This window comes from Salmo salar, chromosome 11 (genome assembly GCF_965601325.2).
Source record: "Salmo salar chromosome 11, fSalSal1, whole genome shotgun sequence".
NCBI lineage: Eukaryota > Metazoa > Chordata > Actinopteri > Salmoniformes > Salmonidae > Salmo > Salmo salar.
This window is the reverse complement of record NC_138301.1, coordinates 22,716,894-22,732,312: the sequence shown is the minus strand read 5'-3', so window position 1 is coordinate 22,732,312 and position 15,419 is coordinate 22,716,894. Positions and strand designations below refer to the sequence as shown.

The 15,419-nt window shown below is 43.8% G+C and overlaps 1 protein-coding gene across 1 annotated transcript; it reads left to right on the top strand.

Moving 5' to 3' along the window:
- The first annotated feature begins 806 nt into the window (after positions 1-806).
- On the top strand, positions 807-13,979 carry LOC106562266 (fibulin-7). Its single transcript, XM_014127033.3, has 8 exons — positions 807-1,111; positions 4,923-5,082; positions 6,011-6,181; positions 6,961-7,086; positions 10,172-10,354; positions 10,472-10,609; positions 10,996-11,131; positions 11,238-13,979. The coding sequence occupies exons 1-8, from the start codon at positions 1,046-1,048 to the stop codon at positions 11,599-11,601; spliced, it is 1,344 nt and encodes a 447-aa protein (XP_013982508.1). The 5' UTR covers positions 807-1,045; the 3' UTR covers positions 11,602-13,979.
- Positions 13,980-15,419: the final 1,440 nt, after the last annotated feature.

Genomic DNA, 15,419 nt, shown 5'->3' with positions numbered 1-15,419 from the left:
GAGGAGAGCTACAGGTGGAATCAGATCTAACTCACTGACAGGTCTGAGATGGCCCGAGCGCGGGGAATGAAACAGGACTCCTGATGCTTCAGCAGTTGGTGATTTACTATCTGGAGCTGATTATGGCATGAGGATGTTTTTATGGTATGAGAACGTTCACCAGGCTGGGGGTACGACAGAACAACTAACCTCAGCTATACTTCCATGGTAGTGGTGGTGTTAGGTGTGTTCTGCTGGGGAGATGAGAACAGAACCGTTGTATTAGATGATGGCAAGGTGATGGACACTTACTCCCTGCAGAGGGCACACCTTCCCCACTTTCTATGCTCATTCAACAGTACGCTTTTACTCACAGGATGTCTGCCATTCAAGATAACAGAAAAACACATTGGAACACAGACTCATTGTCCATTAGGCTACTGTAATTACTTGGTAATAAGCACAAGGCTGAGTTAATTCAACTAAATGTGTGTGCTGCTCAAGTAGGTTATATGTATCCCTGTGTAACATAGTTATTTCCCTAATGAAAGATGGGTCTACATTTCCTCGTAAATCATGAGAAGATGCAACCTGTATGAGTTGTGTCTCACATTACCCTGCTTGTCACCTTCCCACAGTGCCCACTGCCCAGTGGAGCTTGCCTCAATCCATCCAAGCTTCCTGCTAAATTTGTTTTTCTCTTCAGTTTACAAATTCCACATCTGAGAGGCTTTCATGAGGGAGGAAATTTGCCATGTGCCTTCCAAAAAAAGGAAAAGAGTTTGAAGAAAATACACATGCCTACGCAATGGTTCTTTAGTAAAATGTGGTCAACAGGTCTTCTAGTCCCATAACCTGATTGGTTCTCGAAGAGTAAACCCTACATTCCATAAAGTTTCGCTTTGGCATCTTGTCTGACATGTGAATGAATTAATAGCATTTCTCACAAATACCACTGAGGTGCTTATAAGCGCATTTTACACACTGGAAATTCACTGTACCCGGAAGATACCCAACCCAGCGCGCTTCGGGACTGAGTGTAAACGCAGTACAGGATTAACTGAAAATGATTTGGACGCACGCTGTCATTGTGTTCCTGTGTCTTTGTCCAATCCACACTACATTTGGGCAGGTGAGTGTTTCCTGAGCTTGTCAGTGTCATGAGGGCACCTTGGCCACTATTAAGAAACAACATATGATGTTTCTTGGATTTATTTTGCACAGCTGCTTGGTCCAAACAAAAATGTAACTGATTTAAAAGCACGCATCACACTACATATCACAGAGTAAATCGTCAAATCTAAGTAAATGACTGTATTTGATATGATCATGGGTTACCATTATAATCTCTATGAGTGTGTTACGATTTAATGTAGGCTATTGTGGTTTCTGACGTGTTTAGGTAGTCCATTAACGTAATAAACTCAGAAAACATTTCCAGACCAATTAATTATCACATATACAGTAGCCTCAGGACATAGTTAAAATTCTTGCCATTATCTGTAATGACCTGAAAAGACAGTGGGTAAATATCACACAAGATTTACAACTGAGAAAATAGACCTGAGAGAAAGGTTGTCTGAATGCCCTTTTCATGGATAGGCTTTAATTCAACATCTAACACTGAGGGATGCAGCATTGATGTCTGGGTGTTGTTGAAGGTCAAAACGCATCAAGTTGAAGTGACAATCTCTTGTCAAAGTCAAGAGCCTGCAAGTCCAGCTATAAGGTAATTATCCATGCATCATGACATGGACAGACACCCATTGATAGGACTGGTGTTTGGTCGACCTCAATTCCCAGGCAAGCTGCACAAACAATTACTAAGGCCCCTTGCATGCATGTCCAGACACCGAGAGGCCCATCACTATGAATAGACCCAACACCTCTGACGTGTTTCAGCACAAAAGTGCTAAACCTCTCTACCTTGTCAAAGGGCAAGGGTCTATATTACGGCAGGCTGGGTGTGTGTGTGTGTGTGTGTGTGTGTGTGTGTGTGTGTGTGTGTGTGTGTGTGTGTGTGTGTGTGTGTGTGTGTGTGTGTGTGTGTGTGTGTGTGTGTGTGTGTGTGTGTGTGTGTGTGTGTGTGTATGTATGCTATGCTGTACTCTTTCTGTTGTTCAGTTAGAAATGGAATGACATTGTGGAATGTCAAATTGGGACTCAATTTAGTTTTTGTCCACGTTTGGTTAAGATCATGATGTACTGTGTGGTAATGAGCTGTGTGTATGAGGAGTCTGTTCAGGTCTCATTAGTGATCTTTGGCTTGTTCTTGTCATGGCACAACTCACACTGCAGAACTGAAGCCATGCAGTGATTACATAGTTGAACAAGGTCAGCCAGAGTATTATTAGCTACAGGACACTTTTCCTTTTATGCAAAACCTTTCTGCATCACAGAATTCACTTAGAACAATCTAAAATCCTTGGATTAGATCACCATGCTACTTTGGCCTTCATCATTGCACTGCACACCTCTGGATTCAAAGAGCAGCTCAGAACTTACTGAAGGAGACTATAGGTATGTTACCTAGGCTCACCAAGATAATGTCACAGACACATGAAATGCAAACGCATGAAATGTTTTGCAACGGAGGCAGAAAAAGGACATTATCGCTGGGGCACACAAACAGCAGCCTTTCCCTCCCTCCCTCCTTCCGTCCTGACTGATGTCGCTCCAGCAGCCCAGCTCCCTGCTCCAGTTTCAATCAGCCAGGTGTTTTCATAGGATGACCAAATATTTACTTTTCTTACATAACCTCTGCCAGATGAAAACACTAATTGGCTTTCTGAAAACATCCATGAGCAGACAGATTGGAGGAGGGAGAGAGTTGAAGTTTAGGGAAAACATACTACTAACGCTCCCTGATTTTCTCAGCCAATGGGAGGAGAGGCTGTGCCTCATACACAGGTGATGTTTACCCTCTGGGTGTTTATACCACACCATCTGACCCCAAACAGCCTCTCCAACCTACAATACACCCACCCCTGCATCAAACAATGAACGCTATGAGCAAGCAACAATTTTTTCTGCCTCCAAGGAGATCATTCCACTGACTGTCAGAACCTCCACACACTTCTGGGCTGAATAGACAGAACAGCAGAGACTGGCTGGGATATGAGAGAAGACAGACTGGGAGGGAATCTGTTGTGAGAATGAGTCCAGATAGGATCGGAGCCACTCTTTCTCTCATGGAGTGTGTCTTTAGTGTTTCCCAGCAACCCCCTTAGACCGTACAGGAGGCCTACAGGACTTCTCTCTGGCACCATCAAGTAACACCACCAGGGGCATAAGCACACAACCTCCAAAACATAAAACTACTACCACTAGAGAACAACTCACTTTGCACAAAGGCAAAAGCCTACCAACACTACAGCCACCTCTGACTTCAAGCTCCCCAGCTGGTGGTAGGGGTTGTTGATAAATGACTTAAATGTAAATGTAAATGTTGAGATGCCCATGCGTGCTCAGAACTCTTGGTTCACGTGTAGGGCAGACAACCAGGGGGATGATGTCGCCGCTCAATTCATTCATTCACCATTAACCACATTGACTAGGCTGCCTACTGTGGACAGTGATATTAAAAACATGACCCTCTGAGTGCTGATGTAGTGTTGAAGCAGGTACGTCTACTCTGATGTCTCTCCTCTGGTCTCCCCATAAACTCAGACCAGTGACCATATGCCTTTTTAGAAACGTTTATGTACTGTACACTACATTCTTTACCTTTCAGTGCTATCTTAGGAAAACCCCTCAAATACTTTCTAAATGCAGTAATAAATCCCTTCATGTGGCTCACCAGGTGTTAGGTTATCATTCATAACTCAAGCCAATGTACAGTAGCTGCTGTACTTCCGTCCTGTTATTCCAACATTAACTTGTTGGTGAGGTAATTTCTCTGTTCTGTCCAGTGATTAAGTTGCGAGGACATTTGCCTTTGCAGTGTTTGCAGTGAATGTGTAATGAACACGATGGAAGACAGAGCTGGTTTCAAGCGCAGGGTGAAGCAGGTGTTTATTTGTAAAGGACCACAGGAGGAGGCAGGTAGCTGGGTCCAGGGGCAGGTAGAAGGTCATACACAGGGGGTCCAAAAAGCAACAGTACAGGCAGGGAAAAGGCTAGTAACATCATCCGGGAGAACAAGCAATAGGTGGATAACAGGAAATCCGATAGGCTAAGGTACAGGCAGGGAATAGGCAAAAGGTGTCATTAGTGAGGCAGGCAAAAACAATCATACACGGGAGGATTACAATATGGGAAAACCAGCGCTCCCAATAGAAATGTGTCACAAAACAAACAATACCTCACAATGATGGGGTACAAAGAACTGAACTAAATAGTGTGTGATAGTGATATACAGGTGTGTGAACAGGTGATCAGAATTCAGGTGATTGGCATCTGGAGCGTGAGCTGCATTCAGGGGATCTATGTCTTTGAGAGTGTGAGCTTTGTTCAGGGGCTCTACGTGTTTGAGAGTGGGAGTTGGAAGCAGATGTTACAGAATGTGGTCTGTATAACTGAGTGATGTCAAATTCTAGGAAGCTAATGTAAGAGTTAGTTCTGCCTCCATCCTCTGACCAAGTCACCTGTGTCTCACGGTCCCTGACTTGAGTTTAAATTAGGCAGTCATTTCATTAGGCTACACAGAGCACATTCATTGCCTATGTCAGTATAGGAAAAATAAGCTTGCATACTCCTCCATGTTTTAATGTATCTTACAAACCCATGTTTGTAACCTGCCCCTTTGCTAAATTGCAATTAAGATCTTCCTGTATTACAGATTTTTAAAATACAGTAATTCTGCAAATGAATTGCCTTTTGGGGATGACTCTCTTGTCAACTTGTCCCTGTATAGCACTTTTAACTGTTCCGCTGCCCCTGGCTTCCCCTGTTTCTGTTGGACAAAAAAGTGTTCACCTGCTTACCATGCACTGTCCCTGTAGGACTGTCCCAGCAGACAGCACATGCAGAGCTCCCTAAAGCAGGTCCAGAAGCTATTGTCGACCCACGAGGCTGCATATCTTCAGAGCCTCCGCACCCTGAGGAAGAAACTCAACTTGCTACAGAACACAGCCACCAAACAGACTAGCAAAGTAAACAATGGTAAGTCTGCACACAGCCAGAACATCGGTCAAAGAAGCAACATGCAGCCTACCATTTTAGCCATAAGCTTAAATTAGATTTCTTCATGTTCTTTTTAAGTACACTGAAATGGCTTTTAGTAGGCCTGCTGCTTTTTATTTAAAATCCCCAAAACATCAGTTGCAGGAATGTGAAGGTTTGTATTACTAATGTTCTTGCTATTGTTGTCAACCTCATTGTCACAGGCGTCGTATTGAAGAGACCAAGGCGCAGCGTGTTGAGTGCTCATCTTTTACTTTTAATGAAAGCACTTCACAAACGACAGCCAAACAGTTCTGTTAGGTATACTAACAAACTAAACAGAAAATAACCACCCACGAAACCCAAAGGAAAACAGGCTGAAAACAGGCTCTACCATCTCTCCCATTTCTATGTTTGGTTTTCCATGTTTGGCCAAGTATGGCTTCCAATCAGAGACAACGAAGGACACCTGCCTCTGATTGGAAACCATACTTGGCCAAACATGGAAAACCAAACATAGAAATAGAAAACTAGAACAAATTCCCCTAGAAACAAACCAACCCCAAAACACACAAAACAACCCCCCTGCCACGCCCTGACCATTCTACTATGGCAGATGACCCTTTTCACTGGTCAGAACGTGACACTCATGAACGAGAACCAATCGTGATTCAGTAAGTTGTGTAGGCATACACACAGCACAGCCGGACCAAGTAGTTGCGGTAAAAATGCTATTAGCAGCGTCACGCTGCGTTCTAAAAATGTTAACTCTGGTGGATTGTTATTCCTTTGCTACTACTGGTATGTAATTTCACATTTGGTGGTTAGCGGTAGGTAGAAATGTTAAATTGAGCTCCTATGGCGCTATGGCTGGAGAGTTAAGTCTTGGCTTATGTCCCCCTACCAACCACCCTCCACCGCTTTACAGGTACCTGTCTAAAGCTGGACACGCCTGCCAACAGCAGGAAGTTGGGAAAGGCGCAGAGCCCAGGTCACGAGGTTCACTTCCTGTGTGATGTGGGTTATGAGTTGGTGGGATCAGAGAGCAGGACGTGTCAGGAGAGCCTCACCTGGAGCGGCCAGCAGCCCACCTGCCGCAGTGAGTGACCCTACCATCTGCTACAGATTACCCTACCCCTAATCCAAACGTTAACCATTAGTGAGATTAACACATCTGACGTGAAATCACTATCTTTTGTCAACTACCATCTACTTCTCTTTCTCTGGCTCCTGTCAGGTGTCCCCCCCCTCCCTTTATCTTCTCCTTTCCTCTTCTCTGTCCCGTCACTCATCTCTTTATCTGCTCTACCATCTCTCTCATGTCCTTGTCACCATCCCCTTTGTGCCCCCCTCTTTTCTTTATCTCTCTTTCCCTCATTTTAAACTTCATGCATATTACTAACATTTATCTAGATAAGATGGCTTGCATCCATATGCGTTTCATTATCAAATTTCCTTTTAATGTATTTTCATGGCCATCCAGAATGGGTTATTGAATCCAGTGACTGTGACACATAGTGATAGCAGCCCTCTGTCTTGACAGCTTGCTAACATTTAGATAACACTTCAAAGACATTCTGTGAGACTAAAAGTCAGGCCATCCCTTTCACTCCGGTTAGGTCGAGTACTCACACACACGGATGCACACGTACATTCATGCTCACGCACGGAAGTGTGTGCACGCACACACACACACACACACACGTACTCACACACACATAGAGAGAGAAGGAGCTTTTCTCTTTTGGTTCATGCATCAGAGCTATAAGGTTCCACCTGTGATTGTCAGTGAGTTAGCGAGACAACATTTACATCAGGGCTAATATTACTTCATTCTCCTCTCTTGACTAATCTCTTAGTCCTCCTGTCTTTCCTCAGACATAAATGAGTGTGCCTCGTCTCCTTGTCTGAACGGGGGGACATGTGTGGACGAGGTGAACCAGTTCTCCTGCACGTGTACCAAAGGCTGGGCCGGAGCCACCTGCCAGAGCCCTGTGCCAACATGTAGGTAGAGATGCTTAATTAAGAAGCAATAAGGCCCAAAGGGGTGTGGTATATTGGCCAGTATACCATGGTTAAGGGCTGTTCTTTATGCACGACGCAAAGTGAAGTGCCTGGACTCAGTCCTTAGCCGTGGTATATTGGACATATACAACAAAACCCTTGAGGTGCTTTATTGCTATTATAAACTGGAACCAGGACTTACAGTCCTATATATCTTTATGCTATGGCTAACTAGTAACAACAACACACAAGGGCCAGACACCGTGGGAGACCCAGGTCCACTCCCTCTCGCTGGTTCTGGCTGGCTGGGCTATCATACACACTCAGGGCTCCAGGCAGAGCCAGCGACTCAATACGGCCCAGTTTGGTTTTGTTTCTCTCTGTCTGTATGTTTTCATTTCTCCTCCATGTGTACAGTACACTGCTGTAGGTGAGAGCCACACACAGACTAATGGGGATTTGGATGGACTTTGACCATGACTAACACTGCTTGCACTGTGTGGGAGCCTTCTATAAGTCTATCATCCCACTCACACACAGCCCACTGACAGGGTGCAGCATGGTGCAATGGATGTGAACACTGAGGTCAGGAAATGTTGGGAAACTACAGTGTTGCATGAAGGTTTAATTTAATTAATTTTAAAAAGTTTAATGCAACCTAACATAAGTTGCAAGTCAGTCTAAACCAGTGTTGTAGTGCTCGAGACCGTCCGCCCACCTCACAGCTTTCATGCCACACAGCCAGGTCAATCAAGGTGTGGATGGAGGACCACCAGATCAAGACCCTGTCATGTCCAGCCCAATCACCAGACCTGAACCCCATAGAAAACCTCTGGAATGTGATCTAAAGGAAGATGGATGGTCACAAGCCATCAAACAAAGCCGAGCGGCTTGAATTCTTTTGCGCCAGGAGTGGCATAAAGTCACCCAACATCAATGTGAAAGACTGGTGGAGAGCATGCCAAGAAGCATGAAAACTGTGATTGATAATCAGAGTTATTCCAAATATATATATATATATATATGAAATATTGATTTCTGAACTCTTCCTAAGTTAAAACATTAGTATTCTGGTGTTTAAAAATGAATATGAACTTATTTTCTTTGCATTATTTGAGGTCTGACAACACTGCATCTTTTTTTTTGTTATTTTGACCAGTTGTCATTTTCTGCAAATAAATGCTCTAAATTACAATATTTTTATTTGGAATTTGGGAAAAATGTTGTCAGTTTATAGAATAAAACAAAAATGTTACTTTTACCCAAACACTTACCTATAAATAGTAAAACCAGAGAAACTGATCATTTTGCAGTGGTCTCATAATTTTTTCCAGAGCTGTATATTCACATGTGCGCAGCACACACAGCCTAGTTTCAGCGGAATGTCATCTGCAGGCAGCAAGAGTGCACAGCTCTCAACAGTTTTTTTGGCATAGAGCAGCTCACAGAAAAATGACATTGGTAGCCTGTAGGGTAGGTAGGAAATACTTTTCAATGTATAATATCTACCAGTAAATGCTAACTAAGGCAACAATGGGTATGCAAACAAGGTATTGAAAAGGTTTGGTCTGAAGTCAGTAGGGAATTTGTGATGAGCAATTCAGTCATCATGCCCTGTTTGTATCAGTGGCGTAGGCATAGGTCGGCCTGGGTGGACACAGGCCTACCCACTGGGGGGCCAGAACTACCCAATCAGATTGAGCAAAAACTGAAAAAGAATACATTATTATTATTACAAAAATACTCTTATATATTTATGTTGTCAGACCTCCAAAAGGGTCTCCTGATGTGGTTTAAGCATTGTTGTGGACTTAGAACGTCACCCAAAGCATTTTCCTTTGCTGGGCAGGCCATTTGAGATTTTTTTACCAAATGTGAGTATACCCACTTCTCCAGGCTCCACTACACCACTGCATAGGGCCGATGGAAAGACAGCAGTCACACACAGCATGATGTTAAAGAATAAGCAGTCCAATCACTCTGATATAGTAAGCCAGTGGGTTCCAATCATAAGAATACTAAAACACAACCATTTGGCTAAGCATTTCTTAATCAAAATGTTCAACTATTACTTTCCATTGCAAAAAACAGTTCACGTTTAGCACAGAAAGCAACCGGTGACCTAAAGTTTAAATGCAACAATGTTTCACACTCAAGTTATTTTCAAAGAGATGGCTAACAACGGCAAGCGAGCTGAAATAAAATAAACAGAGTTCCACTCAATAGATGAGGATAAATTTAAACTTATTCAAGAAGTTATTCTTGAAAAAAGGAGAAGCTAACAAATTAGTAACAACATCCTCTTCTATAACACCTGCTGCAGCCGCTAAAAACGAGATAAAAACAAAAGATACAACATAGTAGTTTTCCTATCTAGCTTCTGATGGCCAATGGCTGACTTAGCTAGCTAGATTTATCTCCCCAGAGACCAACAAAGAAAAATATTTTTTTCCTCTTCAGTATTAACCCTTTCCTTTGCAACAAAAACTGAAGTGATTTAAATCAGAACGCCATTGAAAATAATAATATAATTATAATTATTATTGTTATAATAGTTATTTTATAAATCCATTAGCCCTTCGCTGCAGCTGTATAAGGTCCATTCTTCCCCACTGTGTTTGGGTTAGTAATAATTTGTAGAGTGGCTCTATTTTCCCTCAGCATGCATTTATTCACCATTCTGAATGTATAAAGAATCCATATGTTGTTCTGAAATATGAACACAGAAATACTGGACATTTTGAACTCTTATTATGGTGGCGATCGACAAAATTACAATCATGGTCTTGAATTGGAATCACATCTTGGTCATGAATTGGTCTCGCTTTAGGCGGTCTCGAACACAACACTGGTCCAAACACGGGTTACCCTGTGAACCAATAGTTAATTTGTAACTCTTTGTTCACATGGTAACCATAGTGTTTTATAAAGAAATAAGCTGCATTGTACCAATTTGAAGATGGAGATGTTTAGATGGCCATGCCCTCAGACTGCAGTCAGAAACCTCCATATCAATGAGAATCATCCTTAGTTTCACGCTTCTCCTCATTCGTCTCTCATTCTCTCCTCTTTCTTTTTTCTCCAGTCTTTGTCACCATGACGAACACCTCGTCTGCCACCTCCTCTGCGGCTGCTGCCATCTCTCCCCCGGCTGTGACTGTTGGTCCGTTTTTCCGTCCATCTCACTGTACGCATGTCCAGGGCACCACCCACTGCACCTGTGACCCCGGATACACCATCTCTGGGCGTGACAGCACCACTTGCAAAGGTATACTGCAAACAGCTACCATTGCTATGGTAACATCAAAAGACACACACAGTCTGACCGCATAATGTTATATACTGTAACTGACATCAATGGCAATTTTAACTGTGTGTGTTTCAGACATTGATGAGTGTGAGTTGTTCCACATGGGTCAGGCTGGCCGGCTGTGTTTACATGCCTGTGTTAACACCCCTGGAGGCTACCGCTGTACCTGTCCTGCTGGATACAATGTCACCCGCGACGGACGCAACTGCAAAGGTGAAGACCACACACACTGTACCAAAGTCTCAAATGCTCCTGCAGCGCTGAACACACGGACTCACACACACCATCAAATCCTCTGGCTCAAAACATGCCAGTTATGCCAGTTATGCCAGATAAATACTACACATTTGAATAGTCTACCACAAAGAGAAAGAAGATAATTTGGCTGAAGGATAATGAGTGTTTCCTATTATTTCCTATCCGTTGTATCTGTAATTCCATGCAATTCTGTTATCCACTGGCTGAATAATTAAACAAACCATACATCTGGTCTGAATAAATGTTTGTTTTTGTAGACAATTACAATAAATCAGTTATTTCTCTGTCTCGCTCTCTCTATTTTCTCTCCATCTCTTTATCTCTCCTTCCCTCACTTTTAGACATAGATGAGTGTGCCACCAGACAGAATAACTGCACCCGGGACCAGATGTGTATAAACACCTACGGAGGGTTCCAGTGTGTACGTGTGGACTGCCCCCGCATACGAAACGCCACCTACAGCAAAACCTCACCCCTGTGAATACCTCCTCTTATAGTTAATCAAGAAAAGATTTGATAACTCTTTTTATCAGTCTCTTGCAATAATACCCTCTTAATGCCTGTATCCTTCCCTGTTCCCCAGGCGATGTGAGCGTAACCCCTGCTCTGAGGACAACAGGGTGTGCTCTCAGGCCCCTAACTCCATCTCCCACCACTACCTGTCTGTCGTATCCAACCTGTCGGCACCACGCACCATGTTCCGTGTGTCGGCCCTCCGCCTCATGGGCGACACGCTACGTTTCTCCCTGCTGGGCCGCGGGCAGGCCCGACGCCACTTCACGGTGCAGCGGTCGGACCGCCAGACAGGCCAGCTGGTTCTGGGGAGCCCGGTGCAAGGCCCTGCTACACTGGAGGCAGAGGTGGAGATGACCGAGCTGGAGAAAGGGGTCCAGCTGGGGCGGTACATCACCAAGATCACCATGTTCATCTCCCAGTACGAGTTCTAGAGAGGGAGAGAGAAAGGGAGGGATGTAGAGGGAGGAAAGAAGAGGGAGGCCAGCTGGAGTTGGATGGAGAATGGAGGGAAGAGTGTGGATAGGGTGAAAGGGGGGGTGGGTATGGAGAGGATTTCAAAGAGACAATAGTTTAGATAAGAGTTTGGACAAAGGGCTTTTGGCAGAGGGGTGCGTGGAAGGGTACTGTGGTAAGAGTTTTGGAGTGGGGCAGTGGCTAGGTGGCTGGGAGGGGGGTAGAGAGGGGTGAGGCACTAAGTCCTAAGGAACAAAGAGGGACTAAAAGGAGGGGAAGAGGGAGTCTAAGTTGAGTCGAGACATACAGGTATGGCAGGAACGTATGCATTTGGTGGAGTTGTATCAATTCTAATGACAGAAAGGGAAGGGTTCAGTTAAGGTTTAGGGGCGTGAGAAATTAGGAATGTGGACAAGGGGTCAAAGACATGAAAATGAGAAAATGGACACTTGTGGTGGAGATTGAATGTTTCCTCGCTGTAGGAGAGAGAGTGAGAGAGAGCTGGGCTTGTAAATACGAGCTGGAGTCCTTAACTGGTTTTATTGTTTTTCATCCAACATATGACAAAGTGACAATCAATATCTGTAAGATGAGAAGGCATGAAGCTACACAGTGACAATCCTATATTTCCTTGTCTTGTGTTAAACTTATTTTGATATACAGTTGAAGTCGGAAGTTTACATACACTTAGGGTGGAGTCATTAAAACTCGTTTTTCAACCACTCCACAAATTTCTTGTAAACAAACTATAGTTTTGGCAAGTCGGTTAGGACATCTACTTTGTGCATGACACAAGGAATATTTCCAACAATTGTTTACAGACAGATTATTTCACTTATAATTCACTGTATCACAATTCCAGTGGGTGAGAAGTTTACATACACTAAGTTGACTGTGCCTTTAAACAGCTTGGAAAATTCCAGAAAATGATGTCATGGCTTTAGAAGCTTCTGATAGACTAATTGACATCCTTTGAGTCAATTGGAGGTGTACCTGTGGATGTATTTCAAGGCCTACCTTCAAACTCAGTGCCTCTTTGCTTGGGATCGTGGGAAAATCAAAAGAAATCAGCCAAGACCTCCACAAGTCTGGTTCATCCTTGGGAACAATTTCCAAATGCCTGAAGGTACCACGTTCATCTGTACAAACAATAGTACGCAAGTATAAACATCTGGGACCACGCAGCCGTCATACCAATAAGGAAGGAGACGCGTTCTGTCTCCTAGAGAGGAACGTACTTTGGTGCGAAAAGTGCAAATCAATCCCAGAACAACAGCAAAGGACCTTGTGAAGATGCTGGAGGAAACAGGTACAAAAGTATCTATATCCACAGTAAAACGAGTCCTGTATCGACATAACCTGAAAAGCCGCTCAGCAAAGAAGAAGCCACTGCTCTAAAACCGCCATAAAAAAAAGCCAGGCTACGGTTTGCAACTGCACATGGAGACAAAGATCGTACGTTTTGGAGAAATATCCTCTGGTCTGATGGAACAAATATAGAACTGTTTGGCCATCATGACCATCCTTATGTTTGGAGGAAAAAGGGGGAGGCTTGCAATCCGAAGAACACCATCCCTAGCATGAAGGACGGGGGTGACAGCATCATGTTATGGGGTACTTTGCTGCAGGAGGGACTGGTGCACTTCACAAAATAGATGGCATCATGAGGGATGGAATATTATGTGGATATATTGAAGCAACATCTCAAGACATCAGTCAGGAAGTTAAATCTTGGTCGCAAATGGGTCTTCCAAATGGACAATGACACCAAGCATACTTCCAAAGTTGTGGCAAAATGGCTTAAGGACAACAAAGTCAAGGTATTGGAGTGGCCATCACAAAGCCCTGACCTCAATCCTATAGAAAATGTGTGGGCAGAACTGAAAAAGTGTGTGCGAGCAAGGAGGCCTACAAACCTGACTCAGTTACACCAGCTCTGTCAGGAGGAATGGGCTAGAATTCACCCAACTTATTGTGGGAAGCTTGTGGAAGGCTACCCGAAATGTTTGACCTAAGTTAAACAATTTAAAGGCAATGCTACCAAATACTAATTGAATGTATGTTAACTTCTGACCCAGTGGGAATGTGATGAAAGAAATAAAAGCTGAACTAAATAATTCTCTCTTATTATTCTGACATTTCACATTCTTAAAATAAAGTGGTGATCCTAACTGACAGGGAATGTTTACTAGGATTAAATGTCAGGAATTGTGAAAAACTGAGTTTAAATGTATTTGGCTAAGGTGTATGTAAACTCCCGACTCAACTGTATTTATTTTGAAGGTGTTGTTAACCCCTCTTTGTGATCTGCTTTTTATTTATCTGAGAAAGCACTATTAAACATTTAATCAAAACACTACTGTTTGATTTCTAGGGTTTAATTATTTACTTGTCCTATATATGTATGTCTCTACACAGGACTGAATAAGGGGCTTGCCTTGAAGTACAGAGACAGAGTACTGTCCAGCAGACAGACAGCCAAAGACACTCCACTCAAAGAGCTACTAGATCCTTACAGTATATACATGAGCTAAACCAGCAAACACAGTGTCTATTGTTACTTAATGAGATATGACAAATTGAGATGCTCTTTTCCACCTTTTTAGCACTGGGTGTTTGGGGGCTTAGGAGTACATGCCTGTGTGTTTGTGTGTGTGGGATTGCGAGATGTACTATAGATTCGGCTGGTGTTGTTGTGGCGTGGGTTGTAGAGGAGGCAGATGAAATGTTTCACCCCTGTGTCAGGCTGCCCACAAACCTTCCCCACTCGCTGCACTCTATCATCTGGACGGACGTGAAACACCTGGTTAACACCACGCCACACACACGGCCAATGCCAGACACACACGAACAAGATCCAAGTGAGCAGTGGTGTGAGAACGCATACACACAAACTCTTACACAATAAATGACCATTAGTGTATAAGATATCCCACGCTCCCTCAACATGGAGCACCCTGCAACGACCACAGCACAGTGAGTGTACTCTATATCAAATCAAAGTTTATTTGTCACGTGCGCTGAATACAGCAGGTGTAGACCTTACAGTGAAATGCTTACTTAAAGGCTCTAACCAATAGTGCAAAAAAGGTATTAAGTGAACAGTAGGTAGGTAAAGAAATAAAACAACAGTAAAAAGACAGGCTATATACAGTAGCGAGGCTATAAAAGTAGCGAGGCTACATACAGACACCGGTTAGTCAGGCTGATTGAGTTAGTATGTACATGTAGATATGGTTAAAGTGACTATGCATATATGATGAACAGAGAGTAGCAGTAGCGTAAAAGAGGGGTTGGTGGGTGGTGGGTGGGACACAATGCAGATAGCCCGGTTAGCCACTGTGCGGGAGCACTGGTTGGTCGGCCCAACTGAGGTAGTATGTACATGAATGTCTAGTTAAAGTGACTATGCATATAAGATAAACAGAGAGTAGCAGCACGTAAAAAGAGGGGCTGGGGGGGGCACACAATGCAAATAGTCCGGGTAGCCATTTGATCACCTGTTCAGGAGTCTTATAGCTTGGGGGTAAAAACTGTTGAGAAGCCTTTTTGTCCTAGACTTGGCACTCCGGTACCGCTTGCCATGCGGTAGTAGAGACAATAGTCTATTACTGGGGTGGCTGGAGTCTTTGACAATTTGTAGGGCCTTCCTCTGACACCGCCTGGTGTAGAGGTCCTGGATGGCAGGCAGCTTAGTCCCAGTGATGTACGCACTACCCGTACGCACTACCCTCTGTAGTGCCTTGCAATCAGAGGCCGAGCAGTTGCCGTACCAGAGAGTGTTGCAACCAGTCAG

Bases quoted from the DNA above. Each gene is read 5' to 3' on its own strand.
- LOC106562266 (XM_014127033.3), top strand. From the start codon at position 1,046: ATGATTTGGACGCACGCTGTCATTGTGTTCCTGTGTCTTTGTCCAATC. The intron at 1,112-4,922 runs GTGAGTGTTTCC...CTGTCCCTGTAG, and splicing joins TCCACACTACATTTGGGCAG to GACTGTCCCAGCAGACAGCA. The intron at 10,355-10,471 runs GTATACTGCAAA...TGTGTGTTTCAG, and splicing joins TGACAGCACCACTTGCAAAG to ACATTGATGAGTGTGAGTTG.